We start from the raw sequence: 22,331 nt of genomic DNA, 5'->3' as shown, positions 1-22,331 counted from the left end.
ATAACACATCAGTCCCGCAGAACTGCATAAAGCTCAGCAGATTTCTGAAGAATGGAACGCCCGTCATTCACAGTTTACGCCTGCTATTCAAGTTTAAACATCCCCCACCCCTTGCAAGTATGTTTATTAAATATTTTGGATAATTTGATTGTACCTTCAGCTACCAGTAAGAGTGTAGTACTCCTAGCTCCATATTACACTTTGTTACCAAATTGAAATACATTCTGCAGAATTCTGCATTCTTCCCCAAAAACAGCATTTCAAATGCAAAGTCTGCAGATTCCATTTTGGCCTGCATATTTTCTACTACGGAAATGCCCATTTTAGATATTGTGATGCTTTTAATTGAACTTTTTAGTTTTTGAATATTAAAAACAAAACACAAAACAAAAGAAAAGTTTGGGGCGTGACTTTCTGCTTGCTCGCCTAATGGAACACAGGGGGGGTATTCAAGAAAACAGTTTGAAAACAGTCATTGATTTTGCAGTTACTGTCTGGTGACACCAGTGGTGAAGAACTGATGCACTTCATCTTCAATATGACATCACACTTGAAGAGTGTTGCATCATTAATTAGGCTGGGATTGTTGAGATGGTAACGGCTGTTGAACACAGCAGCTGGTTTAGTGTTGGATGTGTAAACTCAGCCTACTGATAGGGGTGTGTGAGGTGACAGCTCCAATCTGCTTTAGCTCTTTAAAGAACTATTAATGTCTAATCCCAGTGCACTGACTGTGAAAACTACAGCAACTCTTGAGCTCTAAACTGAATTGCTGAGTACCCAGCCCCAGAGACCGGCTACAACCCAATCCCTGATTACTTTCAGAGGATCTTAACATATACTGTAGATATACTGGATAGACTGGTAGGGAAAACGGTCCCATTCATTTTAAATGATTTTAAATACTATATACTTACATGAAAAAGTTGCCATTTGATACAAGTATTGAGTGCATATATGCTGTTTTGCGAAACTCTTGAAAGATTTGAATTTGTTTCAAATTTGGTACAGGTGTTTAGGTTAAAGGGTAGGGTCAAAAGTGTAATTACGCAATTGTTATTTAAATTTAAGCAAAAATGTAACAAAACATATGTACACAATAAGAATGCAAATGGTGCATGGTGGATAAAGACACCTAATATAAATTGACTCAGTAAAGCACTAAGATTGTTGGTTAGTTTTTAACATAATTTAGTCAACTTAATTTCATTTTCATAAGAAAATAATTTCACTTGCTAAATCCCAGAAAAACTGAACTCCTGCATACAACTACAGAATAGATGAAATAGCCAACTTGCTACCTACTTCATGGACTAATTCAAAACTAAACATTGTTATTATCGAAATGGTACACTACTATGAAGAAGAGCAGTGCTACTAAACACAAGGCTCGTGGGCCACTTGCAACCCTCGAGCGATCTTTTGCAGCCCACGTTATGATATCATCATCAGAAATATATTTATCACATCTGTATGAATTGTGAGGTGTCCATTTTCTTGAGGATTTACGTGAGTTCTACATTGCTGAATCACATCAGAGAGGGAATTCAACTGCAAGAGGATGTTACAAATATAAAAAAAAAAATTATAATAATATTGGAGCACGGCTGATGTTATGAGAGCGGCGGTCAGTCCATGTGCACGTTCATACACGCTCAAGCGCGGTCTGTCAATCAAACATGCACGTCACAATCTCGCTTCAAAGTTACTCAGCACAGCGCAAATAATTTAACATAATTAATAAAAGGAATTTCTCTTCATTTAAAATATTTTTTGAAGAATATTTCAGCTCTGTATGTCCATAAAATCAAGTGAATTGTGGCCAGAAATGTTATGCTGCTTTATGTTCTTTTAAGAGCTTCAAAGTAATCAAAAACACTCCAGTGGTTACATCTATATATTCAGAAGTTAAATGATGGTGAGTGAGAAACAAATCAATTAGAGATGCACCGATTGCAATTTTCTTGGCCGATTCCGATTTCCGATTTTTTTGTTAGTGTGACCTGCAAATACCGATTTTTCCCGATTCCGATTTTCTTCCTAAGAACTATAATTGACAGTATATACAAACAAAAATCTACTTTTCTTCAATGCTAAATTTTATTTTCATAGTAAAATTAATTATTAAACTACAATTTTCCCCAAACTGCACAAAGTTACAGGATCGTCTCTCACTTGAAACAACTCTCAAAATAAAGTGCTCTGTGACTGGAAAGAGGTAGATATAACAATTCACTGAAAATGAGTTTCTTTATATAACAAAACACATACCATTTTCCACTATTTTATAAATTGACTTTGTCTCTTTTTTTACTCGTCTATCAAAACAATTCCAAAGATTACAAGCCTATGAACAAAACTGAAGGGTCCAATATGCTCAACATTGACATTAAGCTTACGTTAGATGTCCAAATATCAGTTGTTAAACTGATTGCTGCTTAGGGATCGGCTTGTAACAGAGTGCGTGTGTAACAATTCGGGCAACGTGACGTCGGAAAATTACTGACGTCACGTAATTTTCGATACCTACTCAGTATCGTGTATTTTGGGCTGAGGAAATTTATCAGATTTCTGAAGCATCTTTCCTCAACTATGGAGAACGGCTGGTCATCCAGGGCCATGAATTCCATCATTTTCCTCGTAATTGCTTTGGTCTTTTCTCTGCTCATACCAAAGAAAGATAGGAGAGGCTGTCGACTTGTGGCTGGCTCTGAGCTCTGGCTAGCTTTAGCCGCTTACCCATTTTTAGCTTCTTCAAACAGGGCATGTTCAGCTGGGTAAGGGTGTTTTAAGTGTCTAATTAGGTTTGTTGTTACAAACTTTATCGTGGTGGTTCCCCCACGGTTTACTTCAGCCTTATAATTATTACAAATTGCGAACTCTGTTTCTTCTTCACTCATAGTGAAAAACTTCCATGCCAACGACATGTTTAAATGTGGCTATGACGTTATTGCATGTGTTGCTGGCAACAAAACAGATTAGCTCTGAATCAGAAAGACGTGAGGCTGACCAGCCAGTCACTGGCCAAGCATGCGGAAAATCGTCTGATTCCGGTCCCTGGCCGGTCGATCGGTGCATCTCTAAAATCAATATTTAAGTCAGTTTTTTTTACTATAAATCTCCACTTCTGTAAGTCACACGTGGCACGTTTAGTTTCACTTTCACAATTGAAAAAATCCAGGATTTAAATACTGATCTGTCTCTCATACACAGAGCTGAGATATTTTTTCTTAATAATCATAATTTATCTTCAGCAGAAGAAAGTTATACACCTCTGGGATGGCATGAATGTGAGTAAATGATGAGAGAATTTTCATTTTTAAACGAACTATCCCATTAACTAACATTCTTTTTTTTTCAGTTGCCTCTGCGTCTGAGACGTAAACCAGCTTAGCTTATCATGTGGCTTGTTGAACGCATTACCGCGGAGACAGCGCGTGTGGAGGCTTCACGCCATCCACCGCGGCATCCACGCACAACTCACCATGTGCCCCACCGAAAGAGAACCACATTATAGTGACCACGAGGGGGTTGCCCCACTTGACTCAACATTCTGAGATGCTGTTCTTCTCACCACAATTGATTAGAGTGGTTATCCGAGTTACTGTGGACTCGAACCAGTCTGGCCATGTTCTGTTGACCTCTCTCATCAACAAGGCATTGCCATCTACAGAACTGTCGCTCACTGGACGTTTTTTGTTTTTGGCACCATTCTGAGTAAATTCTAGAGACTGCTGTGTGTGAAAATCCCAGGATATCAGCAGTTACAGAAATACTCATGACAACAATCATCAACAATCATACCACAGTCCAAATCACTGAGATAAAATGTGTTCCCCATTCTGATGGTTGATGTGAACATTAACTGAAGCTCCTGACCTGTATCTGCATGATTTTATGCACTACACTTCTGCCACATGATTGGCTGATTAGATAATCACATGGATGATTGTTGGTGTGAGATGGGCTGGTTTGAGTATTTCTGTAACTGCTGATCTCCTGGGATTTTCACACACAACAGTCTCTAGAATTTACTCAGAAGGGTGCCAAAAACAGAAAACGTCCATTGAGTGGCAGTAACTCAGATAACCGCTCTGTACAATTGTGGTGAGAAGAATATAATCTCAGAATGCTATTCTGAGATGTGGGTTGGCGCTGTTTTGGCGGCACAATCGGTGTTAATAGTTGCTTTTTGGAACCTATATGGAAATTCACTGCAAAACAATCCTATTAAAACACTACTAAAACATATCCTATCCTGTTATCAAGAGTTTTTGTCTTGTTTTCTAATTTAATTGAGAAGCAACATATAAGATATTTAGATTTGCTTTAAGAGAATGTATCTTAAATATACAGTAAGTGTATTTTTTACTTGTTTATACTTCTGCAAGTGCAGTAAAGACAAGATATAAACATATATTCAAGATCTATTCTCTAAAAGCAAGTCTAAATATTTTATATGCTGCTTCTCAGGTGAATGCATCTTTTAAAGGATTTTTAGATATTTTAAAATTTTTGTATTTTTTATATTATATTCAACATTCTCAGATAAGGTTTTTTCTTCTGCAGCATAGTAAATGTACGAAGTTTTAAATTAGTTTTAGGTATTTTATTGGAAAACAAGCCAAAACAAAAACAAATAAAACATTTATCGAGGGACAGATCTTGGGAAGGGTACAGAAAAATGTCTGCAGAATTGAAGAACTCAATGAGCACAGTGGCCTCCATCATCCATAAATGGAAGAAGTTTGGAACCACCAGGACTCTTCCTAGAGCTGGCCGCACTGACAAACTGAGCGATCGGGGGAGAAGGGTCTTAGTCAGGGAGGTGACCAAGAACCCGATGGTCACTCAGACAGAGCTCCAACATTTCTCTGTGGAGAGAGGAGAACCTTCCAGAAGAACATCCATCTCTGCAGCACTCCACCAATCAGGCCTGTATGGTAGAGTGGCCAGACAGAAGCCACTCCTCAGTAAAAGGCACAAGACAGCCCGCCTGGAATTTGCCAAAAGGCACCTGAAGGACTCTCAGACCCTGCAATGGATAAGAAAAACTAACTTTTTCTTATCCATTGCTGTCAGTAGATTGTCCGTTGCTCGACAAAAGGGGAAGTAACACTTCTATTAATCGGCCAAACAGACACTTATCAACGATGCCAATAATCACAAATTAGCCAAATATCTGTCGGCCTGACCAATATATCAACAGACCAGAAAGTATGCGAGACATGACAAACACAAAGAAATATTTCTGCTTTGCTTGTATGATTTTTCGATAATTTTACATTGTTCGAAACTACTTGTAGACAATAGTTATTGTAAAAGAAGAATGGGGACATGGTACAAGAGTAGTTTGAGCTGAGAGAGTGAATCAAGTGAGGTCAATAGGTCACGAATCAATGAGTGAGAGCAACAAGTTTCTAACAATCGACTTCAGATTGTTTGCAACCTTTCAGCAGGAATGTAGGGTATCAGAGAAGGATAAAACAACAGGAAAACTGAAAGTCGTATGATGATTTAAATATAACAAACTACCAATTTGTTCACCTAGTAGTGAAATGCTATAATAAGGGTGTAGACGTTGCTTGACACAGGAACAATGTGGCCAGTATTGAGTCGTAAGAGTATGTTGTAAGATGGTCATCAGTGACCCAGCCTATCAGGTTCAGTTCCTCTTTGCTGCCTGTTCTTGTATACTACTGAATGTCTTGCAATTCTCCCAACACATCCCAACATGAAAACAGTTCCTTCGGCTGTTTGTGTATGTGCATGCACACCTGCGGGTGGCCGGTGATGGCAACCGCATGCAAATGTGGCCATTTGTGTGCAAAAAGACGGGAAAAGAAAAGAAAAAGATAAAATCAGACATTGTGAGCAAAGAACAAAGCCTTTTAGTCCATGGGGGTACTGGTTGGTCCACTCTTTTCAGTGGAAAAGTATGTGGCTCAACATTGCAGGAAATGCAGTTTTCGAATTACCGGTCACAGAACCGTGCCCACTAAACGCAGATAAGACTAAAATTAGTAAATAAAACTAGATTTTCATCTACACTGCTTGCCTCTGCAAAACTTGCTCCTGTGATGTTAGTGTTGTGGGTTGTTACTGGGTGTTTTTTTATTATTCCAAATCAAAAGATTCCACTTCAAAAGAGTCCACCCCCTTTCGAGCTAGTTTCGGGCTTGTATATACTGTAGAGGTCGATCAATATGGATTCTTTATTGGCCGATGGCAATGCCGATATACAGATATAGTGATATAATACAAAATTCACTTTTATTTAAAATGCTATTTAATCTTTTAAAAAATTAGAAAGTGGGGCAGATTCATTAAAGAGTTGCACCCCTTTTGCACGTGGCATTTCAGCACAAAAACCTGCATCTTATTCATTTAACACTCACCATCTATTTTGGCAGGCACAATAAACAGTGAAATTGTGCTGCGTCTTAATGATTTAAATTAAATCATTGTCATTCCTCTCTGTGAAAACACGCCTCCTTTCTATGTAAATTATCTCAATGTAGATTGCACTTCATTCACAAATTGCCTGGCGCAAATTAGATCGCCCCATTACCGTGAATAAAGTAAGCAGTAAAATGAATTTTATTTAAAAGAGATGATTGTGAACATTATCAACCAATCATATCAGCAGTTCTTTAAATAATTATCAAATTATGGAGAAGAGAGTTATAAACTAGAATATATCTAGATGCGCGGTGTAGTGAAGCGCACTTTCAGCATGTTTAAGAGATTATTTAGGTGTCTGGATCACAGTGATGACGTACAGTCCCAGCAGGGTGTGTCAAATATGGTGGTCTGCAGCATCCTCCTCTATATAGTGCTCAGAATCAGCCAGCAAGATCAAAAGTGTGTGTGTAAATTACATTCAGCAGCGATTTTGTGGGCACGTTTTCACCGTTGCCTGATCTGCATAATTTCTTTGGTTAATCGGGCACTAAACCAGCACACGGTAGTCCAGCAACCACGGATGGTATGTGCGCATTAGCAATCGCATTGTCTCACAAAAGACTGAATCAAACCAACTGTACATAACACTGAATGCACAATGAATATGACATTTACTTTAGTGCACATGAAGCGCTTTTAATTTGAAGATGCTCTATCGCTGCGGAACATGTGAGAGCAGCAAACTTCTGACTGCTCAAAGTTTATCTGACTGCGTTAATGCTACGCATAGCTGAGGGCCTGGGTAGCTCAGCAAGTAAAGACGTTATGGAAATAAAACACTTTTGTCAGCAAATTAAAAAGCAGCTGATAAGAGTTGGTTTTATTGACTATAGGCATTGTAAAATCTTTAAAAAGATTTTATTGAACATTTATTGTTCACCAATATTTATTTATTATTATTTAAGTGTCTCAAGAGCAAGCATACAGTATTTCTCTCATTTATTTGCTCCCCGCAATAAACGAAACATGTATAATAAATAATATGTACCTACATTTCAACATGTTCACATACTTTGAACTAGTTTTAAATGTTACAATCATTTTAATAAATACTATTGAATCCACAAATTGCAAATTGCATTGCTTTTGTTTATTTATGAGTGTATAATTAGCATTTTGGCTGTGTAAGTGCAGAAAAACTCAGACACCAATGCAGAAGTATAAATGCAAACCAACGCATTGGCCACTACACAGAGCCTACATTGTAGGTTCAACGCACAAGTTTAAACCAGCTTTAAGAATATCCCCTACAAATATTCTGAAAATCTCTTGATTTATCACCCTCTGCGATATATCGTTCAAACACTAGAATTCTGCTGATTTAAACTTATCGCCAAAGTAAAATTATCTAGCTAAGCTAACATAAGGTTTGTATAAATTGCAAGAATAACTTATCATAACTTTCAAAGCATCTGTAAGAATGAGCAGAAAATTATAAACCAATCAGTAATGTTTTGCATCGTATACCTTCATTTTCCAGCAGAGCTAGCTTTTTATATGAAAATTTACCATTAAATAAAAACAATTAATATTCTTCCTGGCATAAATATGCAATATGCATTGCTGAAAAAACATTTATTTTTTTAGATATTAATCATGTAACTAAGGAAAAAATAACATCCTCTTTACAATTAAGTCATTAACTCAATTTTAAACAACTAATATTCAATAAAATAACATTATTTTCAAAAAAGAGGGGTGGTTTACCAATTTGAGTCACTAAACTAAGTTTGACTGCTTCAGTGAGGCAATTAAAATCATTACATGGTAATTTCACATAATGTTATTTGTGTGTTTGTTGAGGATGTAACAATTTTTTGTTATGCTCCGTGTAGACATGCGTCATGTTTAGGGCACTTACGTATACAAAGTCATTGCTGCAGTGTGACGCACTGCTTAACTGTGTACTGCACAATCAAAACAGTAATTCTGAAACTGTGGTGTACTTCGAATGAAAAAGCCATTGAGCAGCATTCATTCACCTCACAGACTAATGGGCAGTAGCCATTATCAAACATAACAGTCAACCAACTACATACAACACAAAAGAATACCCAGCCCATATCCTTTCTTTTCAAAAACACTTTAAAGCCAAAGTATAATTTCTGTGACACGAGCATCACCAAACGGAATAGCAAAAAGAATGATTCGAGAAACTCCCTTCCATTGGTTGTACAAACAAATAGTCCCGCTCAAAACTTACACCATTGGTTGAGCCAATGTTGCTGTGTTGGGCTGAACGGGCTGCTCAAAACAAAGAGAATAACGTTTTAATAGTGCATCAGAGCCACACTGTACACTTTTAGGTTTAATTAACCACATCAACAACACCATATCCTGTATGTTGTCCACGGTCTTAATACCTGACCCATTAACTAACAGGACAAAAACAAATTGAGATTGATCAATCGTCCTTTCACTTGTGTTACGCCATCCTCTTTGACACAGGCTGGACAATCTGATTTGATAGCACATGTTCAATGTCATGGGACATGTTTACAGTGTGCCATTCAGTCTGTATCTCCCTAATTTATCCAGGACAACATAATTTCAGTCAGGTCTGCGAAGGACTGGATAGGATGTGATTTTGTGGTGTGTGATCTAAAAACAGTTCTTTCAGAAGGCTTTTTGAAAAATATTTTTTGACAGTGTGTATTTCACTGTTAACAAAATGTTCTGCAAGGTAAACTAAGAAAATGTGGTGACATCTAAATTTACCTGACAAATTAAGTTACATCAACTAAAGTCATTTTTATGAGTTAGACAGATCAAGTAGAAATAGATCCTTGAATTCACAAATGCAGGTCACCAATTTTTTCCATGTAAAATGTTTATTCTAATGACACATTTCAAGAAATTTCCTAGATAACTCCAAATCAATAAAAAGAAACTAGGAAATTTTATTTTTCATAAAGAAAACGTCTCGGTTACGTATGTAACCTCGGTTCCCTGAGACGAGGGGAACGAGACATTGCATCACTAAGCAGACGCTAAGGGAAGTGTCCGTCTATACGACCTACTTGAAACCTTTCTACTATAAGGCCAATTCTAAAATTGGCTATAGTGTTTAAGCCCTGCCATTTTAGGTGCGAAGCTACCTGGTATAAAAGTGGGCCCGCAAACACCATTCCTCTCTGACTGAGGGACAAGAGCGCATTGCTCGCACCTCAAAGAACTCTGAGTGTTTAGTGCAGCCAGCTTATGCAATGTCTCGTTCCCCTCGTCTTAGAGAACCAAGGTTACATATGTTACCGAAGTGTGCCTGCCCGTCCACTTGACATTGCGTCATTAAACCAACGCTATAGGAAACAGAGTCTCATCACACCGCACAATATGACATAAACTTCCTGAGGAAACATGACGCCGCAGTCCCGTTAGACGCCAACCGAAAAGAGTATGCCACAAGTGAATGACCCTCGTGGTGGACCAGGAGTGGAACACTCAGAATGGATATATGAACTATAGTCATATAGTATGAATTAACGCCTTCACGAACCTAGTCAGGAAGAGCGTTTATTTGTCAAGAATGTGCAGTTGCGGTTGCGCTCAACGTATGTGTAGCGCTCACAAAGGGCATAACAAATGCAAGAACTGTCCCTCATCTGAATTAAATGGAGGAGGGAAAAGGCTTGAAGGTGAACTACCTGCACTCTGAAGCGTGTGGTTAGAACCTTAAGCACATTGCCTTTTCTGGGTTTGACAGTGGTTTTTCAAAGACCAGGACCAAACTCCAGACATGAATTGTCAACTGACAGTGCTTAAAAATCACCTACCAGTTTTACTGAGGTCAAAGCCAGCAGTAATGCAGTCTTAAGAGAAAGCACACATAATTCAACATAGTCCAGAGGCTTGAAGGGTGGCCCCGCAAACACTTTTAGGACCAAATTTAGGTCCCAAGTTGGGACCGTAGCCAGGCGAGGTGGATTTTGCCGCCCCGCCCCCTTAAGGAATTATGATTAAATCATGTTTGCCTATAGAGGTGCCGGCTCCAGGTGCATGATACACAGATATAGTTGCCACATAAACTGTGCCCTGCGTTCAATCGCTCTTAAAAAAATATACAAATTTCAGGTATGGGGCAGTTCACTGGGTCTTTGCGATGTGAAAAGCACCAATTAGTGAACACATTCCACTTCTGTGCGTAAAGGCAATTGTGGCTCATCAGCTGTGCTCCGTTCAAAGGCCACATGTGTAGGCTTCACAGCTCTGGCTGGGGAAGCCAAATCATACCTAGTGTTTTAGAGAGTAGGTCACTCTTAAGCGGTATTTCCCAACGGTATGACGGCCATAAAACCCAGCATTCTCTGAAATGACTTCTCTGGAGTCGAGACGAACTCCTAAAAAGGAGATTTACTGGCTGAGGAAAAGTGTGCTTTTCGCCCAGTTGACATAAGACCAGATTTTCCATATGGCAAAGCAGCAAGTCTCAGTGTTTGCTCAGTAGTGCCTCTGATTGGCTAGTAATAACCAATCGATGAGCTAATTCAAAACACGCACCCCGTTAATTTTCAATGGGGCGAGCACCGCATCGATTCATTTCATGAACGTGCAGGGAGCCAGAGACAGAATGAAATTAAGGACTTTAAATTGATACGCAGTTCCCTCGAATGCAAATTTAAAAAGCCTCCTGTAGCACGGTGCAATTTGTAAATTAAGTATGCATCCTTCAGATTTATTGACCAAACCAGTCCTGAGGATGGATGTGCAATGAGATCTGCTTCTGAGTTAACATTTTGAATTGGCCTGTCGAGCGTGAGCCATTCAAGCGTCTCAGAACTAGAACAGGCCAAAGCCCACATCCTTCTCCAGAACAAGAAAATAACGTCTGTGAATCCCATTGTGTGTGTCGCAGTCTGGGGCAGTCTCTATCGTGTTTTTTCTTGTGAGGAGACTGTGAATCTCTGCTCTCATAACCGGCACATCCTGTGGTCGGACCACAGATTGTAAAGCGCCGGTGAAGCGAGGGGGCCAGCATACAAACTGAATCATATGACCGTGCTCGTTCATTTTAAACATCCAGTTCAGACACTTGCAACGCATTCGCACAGCTGGACCACAGGCTTCTTAATTCATCTGAAACAACCTGTATTTCGGCTTGTAACATCGGCACGTCTTCAGACGGAACCGTGGAAGACAGAACACCATTGAAACGGGGCAGCCGACTACAAATTGGATCATATAACCATGTTCGATAATTTTTAGCATTCAGTCGGGAATGCCCTTAAGGGCTCGCGTAACAGGACAGAGAGCAATTTGGTTTATTCATTGATTCATTGTATGGGAAGCAGTTGTGCATAATGTGTGGGCTTTGAAGCAGCTCTTTTTGTTAAGTTTTAGTTTAGTTTTAGATAAACACAATATCATAATAGCTTACAAGGATGCAAAACTTCTGCTGAAGTGCTACAGGGAATCAGGATGCTGAAGCGGCCCGTTCACAAGTGAAGCAGCAAGCAGCAAGGTGGAGTAAATTTTCTCTGGAACACTGCAGAGGAGCGGAGATTCTTCTCGTTGCCGTGAAGATCCCGCACGCTAACTTGTGTAAGTCGAGTCAGCAAGTAGTAGAAGGCTTCTAGACGAGAGATGAATCGCTGTCTTGAAGGAAGAGCATTCTTAGAAATGGTGTTTGTGCGCTTGCTTTTATACCGCCTAAAAGGGTGAAGCTTATACACCATAGCCAACTTTAGAATTGACGTTATTGTAGAAAGGTATCAATTAGGTCACATAGAAGGACACTCCCCCTACTGTCAGCTTAGTGATGCAAGTGTACTTAGTCATAAGGGAACAAAGCATACATTTAGGATCATTAAGATTTTTTGCATTGTGACATTAAATTCTGGACAGTTAAGCACATATTACCAGCCTAATGCTCATTACCGCAACATGTCGGATGTTTTACATTTACTATTCCCATTGTTTTCAATGATGATTCTTCTCATTACTTTCACACAATCACTTTTTTACAATTTTACATTAAAATAGATGCTGTTGTACAATGATCTTTCTAAATTAAAATCAGCGAAAATGAAAGGCAGTACCAAGAGAGCACTACTATGAAGTACATTAAAATGTAAATAATATATACAGTGGGTACGGAAAGTATTCAGACCCCCTTAAATTTTTCACTCTTTGTTATATTGCAGCCATTTGCTAAAATCATTTAAGTTCATTTTTTTCCTCATTATTGTACACACAGCACCCCATATTAACAGAAAAACACAGAATTGTTAACATTTTTGCACATTTATTAAAAAAGAAAAACTGAAATATCACATGGTCCTAAGTATTCAGACCCTTTGTTCAGTATTTAGTAGAAGCACCCTTTTGATCTAATACAGCCATGTCTTTTTGGGAAAGATGCAACAAGTTTTTCACATCTGGATTTGGGTATCCTCTGCCATTCCTCCTTGCAGATCCTCTCCAGTTCTGTCAGGTTGGATGGTAAACGTTGGTGGACAGCCATTTTCAGGTCTCTCCAGAGATGCTCAATTGGGTTTAAGTCAGGGCTCTGGCTGGGCCATTCAAGAACAGTCACGGAGTTGTTGTGAAGCCACTCCTTCGTTAATTTAGCGGTGTGCTTAGGGTCATTGTCTTGTTGGAAGGTGAACCTTCGCCCAGTCTGAGGTCCAGAGCACTCTGGAGAAGGTTTTCGTCCAGGATATCCCTGTACTTGGCCGCATTCATCTTTCCCTCGATTGCAACCAGTCGTCCTGTCCCTGCAGCTGAAAAACACCCCCACAGCATGATGCTGCCACCACCATGCTTCACTGTTGAGACTGTATTGGACAGGTGATGAGCAGTGCCTGGTTTTCTCCACACATACCACTTAGAGCTTTTTGGCCTTAATTCTATCTTGGTCTCATCAGACCAGAGAATCTTATTTATCACCATCTTGGAGTCCTTCAAGTGTTTTTTAGCAAACTCCATGCAGGCTTTCATGTGTCTTGCACTGAGGAGAGGCTTCCGTCGGGCCACTCTGCCATAAAGCCCCGACTGGTGGATGGCTGCAGTGATGGTTGACTTACTACAACTTTCTCCCATCTCACGACTGCATCTCTGGAGCTCAGCCACAGTGATCTTTGGGTTCTTCTTTACCTCTCTCACCAAGGCTCTTCTCCCCCGATAGCTCAGTTTGGCCGGACGGCCAGCTCTAGGAAGGGTTCTGGTCGTCCCAAACGTCTTCCATTTAAGGATTATGGAGGCCACTGTGCTCTTATGAACCTTAAGGGCAGCAGACATTTTTTTGTAACCTTGGCCAGATCTGTGCCTTGCCACAATTCTGTCTCTGAGCTCTTCAGGCAGTTCCTTTGACCTCATGATTCTCATTTGCTCTGACATGCACTGTGAGCTGTAAGGTCTTATATACACTCACCTAAAGGATTATTAGGAACACCATACCAATACTGTGTTTGACCCCCTTTCGCCTTCAGAACTGCCTTAATTCTACGTGGCATTGATTCAACAAGGTGCTGAAAGCATTCTTTAGAAATGTTGGCCCATATTGATAGGATAGCATCTTGCAGTTGATGGAGATTTGTGGGATGCACATCCAGGACACGAAGCTCCCGTTCCACCACATCCCAAAGATGCTCTATTGCTCTATTACAGATCTTAACGCAAGTTTACAATAGTTTGTTGAGGATTACTCGCCGCCTGAAACATCGCCAGCAGTCCCCTTCCTGCAACAGGAGGAGGAGGAAGATGAAGAAGAACAGGAACATACGGAGGATCATTTTGTCACGGGGGGAATCAGACCTTACATGTTTGAGCCGTTACATGCGGAGGGTTCGAATGGTAAAAAGTGTTCCGTGAGTGTCACAACCAAAAATGCACCTCCTCGCCATCTCTCCTTTCACACGCTGTCAATGCTCGCAAACACACAGGCAGCCTGTCTACTGTCAGTTGGAGGGGCGTGGTTACGGATGTTAAGGAGACACCTAAACCGTCAAACCTACGTCATCAGGCAAGGTCCTCCAATGCAGAGGGACGGGGAATTTTCAGATTTTGATTAAAGATTACGAAGCCAAATTTTTTTTTTGTGTGGATTGACTTGCATGGACGAATTCTGCCCTGCAAAAGCAAAAGACCTTAACTCACTAGAGTGTGAAACTGAGAAAAATTACTTTAAAGTTTCTGTTTTGTCCAGACAAAAGTATTATAGGTAGGACTCCCAAAATTTCACAACTAGTTGCTATACTGAAGAAATGTTTGTATGCAAAAAATCTTGAGCTCAAAATTGACCTTTGACCCTTGTTTGGCAGTTACTGTACTCTGCCTTTGTATCATGTGCCAAAAATCAGGAGTCATGCAAAGGCAAAAGGCCGTAACTGACATATAATCAATATTTACTTGCTGTTCACCATACTTACATCCATTATAAGAACACCTAACCAAGGTCTAGTCATCATGGTATTTGTTTTAAATTATATAGAAGACCTTTGGTTGTTCCTATTTAGTGCTATAATGATCAGGATAGTGCGGCAACAATAACACAGTTAAACAGTATAACAGATAAGTTACTTTGCAGTACAGTATGTACAGTATGAATAAATACAATAAATATTTTCACAATAAATATAATTTAATTATAATTGAATACAAAGGTATATGTATTTAAATGCAAGATATAGAGTAATAAATAATTAAACATTGGATCAATACATTAGAGATTAGAGACTGCTCATTCCAAGTTTTTTACTGCGCCCAAATATAATCTTACTGCAAGCTAATTTTTTGAGATATCAACCTAAAATTTGGAACACAACTTGTCCATAGGTATATATGACAAAGCATTCTTGAAATACAACCATTTAAGTTTGGATAGTGATTTTCATGTCTATGTGAAAAAAGGGGGAGGGGTGACAGTTAAAGGGTTAAGGGCCACCAAACTGCTCAAGATGCTCAGTCAACGAACTCGACTTGGATTACTACTTTTTACTTCTGAGATAATATAGACAGAGTATACCGAAAAAAGTTGGAATTACTTTTACTATTTAGGTTAGCCTACTTTGTACGGACGTTAGCGATAACCAGCTGTAAAATCTGGCGTGAACACCTGCAAGAAGGAAATATGGCTCAAACACGTATGGATTGTTGTGGATACAGCAGATGACGTGCATTGCTATGGATTATATATTCTATGGATTATATCGGATTGCATGGAAAGGTAGGATGCCTCTGCATTTAATATTTGGTTTTCAGCATCTGATGTGAGGCGAGTGTCAGCGTCAACGTTAGCGCTAATTTACGTGACACAGATTAAATTTAGCAAGCTCCGGGCTGTCACTGACATTGACAGATCTGAACCATCGCCCTATCACATCGCTATCGCAGAGTAATAATACAAACAAGCAGTCGGCAGTCTACACTTTATTTCAAAGATGTGTCGTGTGTATGTTACGCGGTTTGGTGACAATAAAAGAGCGGTAATCTTTGACAGTATGACAAAGCCAGAGTACAGTAACATCACAGCGGCACCGTAACATCTCTCTTGATACCAGGCGAAACAAAGTCAGAACACCTTAACTCAATTTAAGCGTGCCGGAACAAAGGCTAAGAGCCGTAACAACTGTTACGGCGTTCTGCTGTGGTTTCTCGTATGGTTTTGGATGTTACGGTTGTCATAGCCCTGTAATTTCTCGTTAAAACAATCAAATTGACTCACAATATTTATTCACATGATAAAGGAGGTCTTGAATACCCCAAAAATGACATTAACTCATTTTTGACCAAACATGATGTTACGGCGTTTTGCCTTTGTAGGGCAGTATTGTTCACCACAAAACGATCAATTTAGGCAAACAAAGTAAGTATGGTCAATTTTGAATTCATGGGGACTTTAACTCAGGTGCTGTCCATTTCTTCTGATCATCCTTGAGATGGTTCTACACCTTCAATTGAGTCCAGCTGTGTTTGATTATACTGATTGGACTTGATTAGGAAAGCCACACACCTGTCTACACTCACCTAAAGGATTATTAGGAACACCTGTTCAGTTTCTCATTAATGCAATTATCTAATCAACCAATCACATGGCAGTTGCTTCAATGCATTTAGGGGTGTGGTCCTGGTCAAGACAATCTCCTGAACTCCAAACTGAATGTCAGAATGGGAAAGAAAGGTGATTTAAGCAATTTTGAGCGTGGCATGGTTGTTGGTGCCAGACGGGCCAGTCTGAGTATTTCACAATCTGCTCAGTTACTGGGATTTTCATGCACAACCATTTCTAGGGTTTACAAAGAATGGTGTGAAAAGGGAAAAACATCCAGTATGCGGCAGTCCTGTGGGCAAAAATGCCTTGTTGATGCTAGAGGTCAGAGGAGAATGGGCCGACTGATTCAAGCTGATAGAAGAGCAACTTTGCCTGAAATAACCACTCGTTACAACCGAGGTATGCAGCAAAGCATTTGTGAAGCCAAAACACGCACAACCTTGAGGCGGATGGGCTACAACAGCAGAAGACCCAACCGGGTACCACTCATCTCCACTACAAATAGGAAAAAGAGGCTACAATTTGCAAGAGCTCACCAAAATTGGACAGTTGAAGACTGGAAAAATGTTGCCTGGTCTGATGAGTCTCGATTTCTGTTGAGACATTCAGATGGTAGAGTCAGAATTTGGCATAAACAGAATGAATACATGGATCCATCATGCCTTGTTACCACTGTGCAGGCTGGTGGTGGTGGTGTAATGGTGTGGGGGATGTTTTCTTGGCACACTTTAGGCCCCTTAGTGCCAATTGAGCATCGTTTAAATGCCACGGCCTACCTGAGCACTGTTTCTGACCATGGCCATCCCTTTATGGCCACCATGTACCCTTCCTCTGATGGCTACTTCCAGCAGGATAATGCACCATGTCACAAAGCTCGAATCATTTCAAATTGGTTTCTTGAACATGACAATGAGTTCACTGTACTAAAATGGCCCCCACAGTCACCAGATCTCAACCCAATAGAGCATCTTTGGGATGTGGTGGAACGGGAGCTTCGTGCCCTGGATGTGCATCCCACAAATCTCCATCAACTGCAAGATGCTATCCTATCAATATGGGCCAACATTTCTAAAGAATGCTTTCAGCACCTTGTTGAATCAATGCCACGTAGAATTAAGGCAGTTCTGAAGGTGAAAGGGGGTCAAACACAGTATTAGTATGGTGTTCCTAATAATCCTTTAGGTGAGTGTATATAAGACCTTACAGCTCACAGTGCATGTCAGAGCAAATGAGAATCATGAGGTCAAAGGAACTGCCTGAAGAGCTCAGAGACAGAATTGTGACAAGGCACAGATCTGGCCAAGGTCTGCGTTAAGATCTGCCTACATTTCTGAATGAAACACCTACTTTTTTAGATCCAATCAGGTGCTAGTTGGAAAAAAAAGCCACGCCCACTATTTTGCCTCATTTAGTATTCCGTTTCTCTCTGAAATACGTCACAACACTGGAGAAAAGTCGTTTGCAACTTCCCGTTCACGGGGACTTTAAATATATGAGTGTCATAGCAAAGGGTCTGAATACTTAGGACCATGTGATATTTCAGTTTTTCTTTTTTAATAAATGTGCAAAAATGTCAACAATTCTGTGTTTTTCTGTCAATATGGGGTGCTGTGTGTACAATAATGAGGAAAAAAAATGAACTTAAATGATTTTAGCAAATGGTTGCAATATAACAAAGAGTGAAAAATTTAACTATATTTTTTTTTTTACTGTAGCCCGTTCACTCAAGCAACCAGGTAAATTACAGGAAAATTGTTGGGTTGCCTTTACTGTTAAATGTACTAAATGTGCTGTTCACACATACAATCAATAAGGAAATGTAGAGGTAATGATAAAACTTAGAATAAAGGAAATTTGTCAGAGCAAAATTTACCAGTATTTTCAAGAGGGCCGTGTTCACACATGACCTCTAAACTGGAAATTGTATGTAATTTTCTGGAAAAGGCTGCATGTGTGACCGTGACTAATGATGTAAAGAGGATATCATGACCAACTTCTCTTGCATTGAGGTAATGAGAATATGGCGGTAAAATGTGTGTAACTGTCCTGAAAATACTGTAGCAATGAAAAAATATTTATGACACACAAAAATAATTTTCTTAATTCAAAATTGTATTTCTTATTTCTTTCTTTTGATTTTGAAGTAAAATAGTACCAGGATATTTTCGTGACGGGTTTTGTGAGAATTGCCCAGAAGTTGTCTAAAACATAAGATAAAGTAAAAGTAAACTACCTAGCCTTTTCCTCAATTCTTCCTAACAAGCATGTTATTTTTGTAGCATGTAGGAATGTTTTTCACACAATCATACACGTTTCAAACAGACAATTAAAAAAAAATGTCCTTAACAACAACACATGTGAAGATGAAATTTGACCTGTTATATTTGGATTATAAAAGGGTTTTAATAATGCTGTAAAAATTATGAGTTATACTACTTCAGTTGACTTAAGCAATATCATATGGATGAGGCTTCCAGTGAGCTTAAAACCACATTTTTTTGATTTACCACGAAGTCACTTGCAACACTGAAGGTTTCAGTTCAATTTTTCTTTTTTTTTTTTTTGGGTGGGAGACAATAAAAAACAAAACATAAGTGCCGATGTTATGAACATATGCAGTATGTTTAAATAAAGTTATCTTAAGTTTACCACATAAAATAAACTCAAACTATTAGGAATCCTCCTTAGATTGAAAAGCAGTCGATAACCGGCTTATTTTATTTCAGACACATGACGACCTTCCATTTGCCTGATAGTTTCAATATCACTTGTCATATCCCTAATAAACAAGTAAAAAGTACTTTGACCATACCATGGTAAGTGATGGACTCAGAAGATAATATACTAGTACTTTGACACCAATGTGCAGAATGATAATGATAATAAAACACCATGGTATTTACATGGTTTTTCAAGGAACTTCCAAGAATGCTGTGGTACAACCATGGTATTACTACGGTACTACCTGCAAAAAACAATAGTTGTACCTTGGAACTTCTTGGTATTTTGGGTTAGGCTAGTAATTCCCTGGTACAAGCCGGCACTTTATCTCACATCCTATAGCTATCCTCTCACTCCCTGACAAAAATAAGGCCTATTTAACCACTGTTATTATTATTATTACTGTCAAAATCACAATACACTAATATGGGATCTCCTTCAAACAGTGTAAGCAGCTTTCCGAATCGTTCTTTCATTTTAATTTCTTTTTTTATTGACAATAGCTGCTAATACAAAGTTAATACCTTTTTATTAACTGTAGTAACTATTGTATTGTGATGAAAATGTGTATGTTTTGTCATACTTTTAGTAACCTAGCAAGTCATAATGACAACTACATTTCAAATTTACCACGTTTTACTTTGTATTACACGTAAACCACACCAAACTGTAAAATAAAATAAGGAAATTACACATATAAACTATTTGTCACAGAGTTCGCGTATTTAATGCGATGCAACAACTTCCGTCCAGCGCAGAATTTGTCCAATTTCGTCGAGTATCCCACCGTCCCTCGCAACATCAGTCCGGGTAAGAATGAATCCACTAAACGCCAGCTCCAGTGACAACGAACAACACATTAGTTCGAATGGCAGCATAAAGAACCAGATTACACAGATAAATGCATATAAAAGTAAATAAGGCGGTTGTAATGGGGAAACAGGCTATAGAGCACGTTAGCAACACCACGGCTAACTTACAAATCATGGGCAAAGGCTGGATATTTATCTGTAACTGCTGATTTAAATACGATTAATCTGTAAAATATCCCTTACAATGTGAACTATATACATCGTAACCACGGGGAATGTGCTTAAAATGTGGCAAACAGCTCTGTTTTTTCAGCGCCCCATCCAATAGCCCTGTGTGTGTGTGTGTGTGTGTGTGTGTGTGTGTGTGTGTGTGTGTGTGTGTGTGTGTGTGTGTGTGTGTGTGTGTGTGTGTGTGTGTGTGTGTGTGTGTTGCTCCTGCCGCGCCCCTCTTCTCCCCCGTGCCCGATCCTTTTCGCTCTGGTTCTTTCGTTCCTAAAGCCTCTAAACACGCATTCACACACGAAACCTCGCCGTACAAGCAGTGTGTCGCACTTACAGATCTTTCCTCGGAGGCTCTGCAAAATCCGGATTTTCGTGTCGTCTTCTTCCGCCATGGTCCGCAAGTTTCGTCTCTGTACAGTACATTCAACACTTATCACATCCGTTTATGAATGCAAGCGCACTGACGGACGGCCCTCCGCAGCGTCACCGGCTCAGCAGCTCGATTGGTCGCGACGCCAGACCGGGGATTTGTGTGAATCAACTTCACACAGGCGGCAGCAGCAGCAGCATCGTTTTAGTCAAAACAAACGGAAGCCCTAGTGGAGGATGAGCGATAGAGCAGATGAACTCGGAGGAAAGGCTCATGTGGCTGCTGCGCTTCAAAAGGGAGTGAGCTTCCTGCCGAGACAACCACAATTATGTCTTGGTAGGTAGCTCACTAGGTCTTGAGACACAGTCATTGTGTGGGAAGATTTTAAAGCAATGGAAATCTGCTAATAATCTGATAGACTTTGTTTTGACTTTAATCCTCAGTTGTATATTTAATGGAATCTTCTCGCTAAATAAGTGAATAAGTGCTATTTGAGTGGCTTTGCATGTCAAAATCTAGTGAGCTGCCTACCAATACAACATTGTAGGCACATGTAATGCAAACACTGTCTAAGTAGTCATCTAGGTTTTGAGTGTGGGTAGATGAAAAAAGAGTGCAGAAGTGTCTGGGTTTACACTGTTTGTTATTTGATATAAACCATTAACTTTTTCATTACTTCCAAACTAAACACAAAAAAAATATTTTTATTAAATAGGTAATTCGATTACAGCACCTAATTAATTTGTAATTGGATTACACCCAAAACTATATATTAGGTAGTTTATTTGAAATCTTTAATCTTTATTGTAGCTTTAAATAAAAAGTACTTGCAAAATAAAAAATAATATATAATGAAATACAACCCTTAACCCTCTTTCTATGACACCAAACTTACAGAGCCCCATAGAGGACGGGGGAAAATACATTTTCTGAAATATTTGTGCATTCCCCTTCACAAGAGTTTGTGTACCTTGCAATTATTTTGTGTTCCCTCACAAAAATAAAACCATGGTTTTACTATAGTAACCATAGTTGAACTATGCATTTTTATTAAATCCATATCCACAAACTTATTTTAAACAGGTTTAGTGAACTATATTAAACCTACAGTAACCTTGTAACCGATTTGTTGCAAGAGCCATGGTGCATGTTCCACAAATTAACCATCGTGTTACTATAGTAAAACTAATCATGTTTTTTTTGGCAGAATTATTATGATTTAGTTTTGGTTTTCCTGTATTATTACTACTGTTTTACCACAAATACCATAGTTAAAATATGGCTACTGTAGTCAAAACCATGGTAAATCTTGTTGTCATATTTTTTACAGGAAGTTCAAATATAGTTACTGTAATAAAACCAAAGCTACTTTTTTTATAGGTTAAGAAAATGTTTTACTACAGTAAACATAGGTGAACTATGGAGGAAAACCATAGTAAACACACAATAAATGTATAATACAGTCATGGTTACTGCAATATTACTATAGTAAAAGAGTCATTCCACGAAACCGGTATGATTTGAGTCCCTCTGACCTTTTTAAGTGTATTTTATCTATTGGGTCACCAAAATCTATTTTAAAAAGTTTTTTGAATCAATTGAAATGTCTCCTTTAATAAAAGTTGAAAACATGACATACATTTTATCTTTATATTAGAAATTATCTTATTTTTTTCAGTTGACACCACCTATTTTGTCATGTCCCTCATGGCCTTCTATGAAAGTGTACTTGGGATATGAACAATAAAATTAG

General features: G+C 39.0%; 1 protein-coding gene across 1 annotated transcript in view; it reads right to left on the bottom strand.

The window, feature by feature from the left end:
- Nucleotides 1–21,124, bottom strand: part of LOC127661515 (ras GTPase-activating protein 2-like) — a 75,800-nt gene extending 54,676 nt beyond the window's left edge. The window contains exon 1 of the mRNA XM_052152253.1: nucleotides 20,543–21,124. Within this exon, the coding sequence (XP_052008213.1) occupies nucleotides 20,543–20,600 (58 nt within the window). The 5' untranslated portion in view covers nucleotides 20,601–21,124. The remainder of the gene's footprint in view (nucleotides 1–20,542) is intronic.
- Nucleotides 21,125–22,331: the final 1,207 nt, after the last annotated feature.

The sequence above is a fragment of the Xyrauchen texanus genome, chromosome 21, assembly GCF_025860055.1.
Source record: "Xyrauchen texanus isolate HMW12.3.18 chromosome 21, RBS_HiC_50CHRs, whole genome shotgun sequence".
Lineage (NCBI taxonomy): Eukaryota > Metazoa > Chordata > Actinopteri > Cypriniformes > Catostomidae > Xyrauchen > Xyrauchen texanus.
The sequence above is the reverse complement of the archived record's forward strand: the minus strand, read 5'-3'. Positions and strand labels throughout refer to the sequence as shown.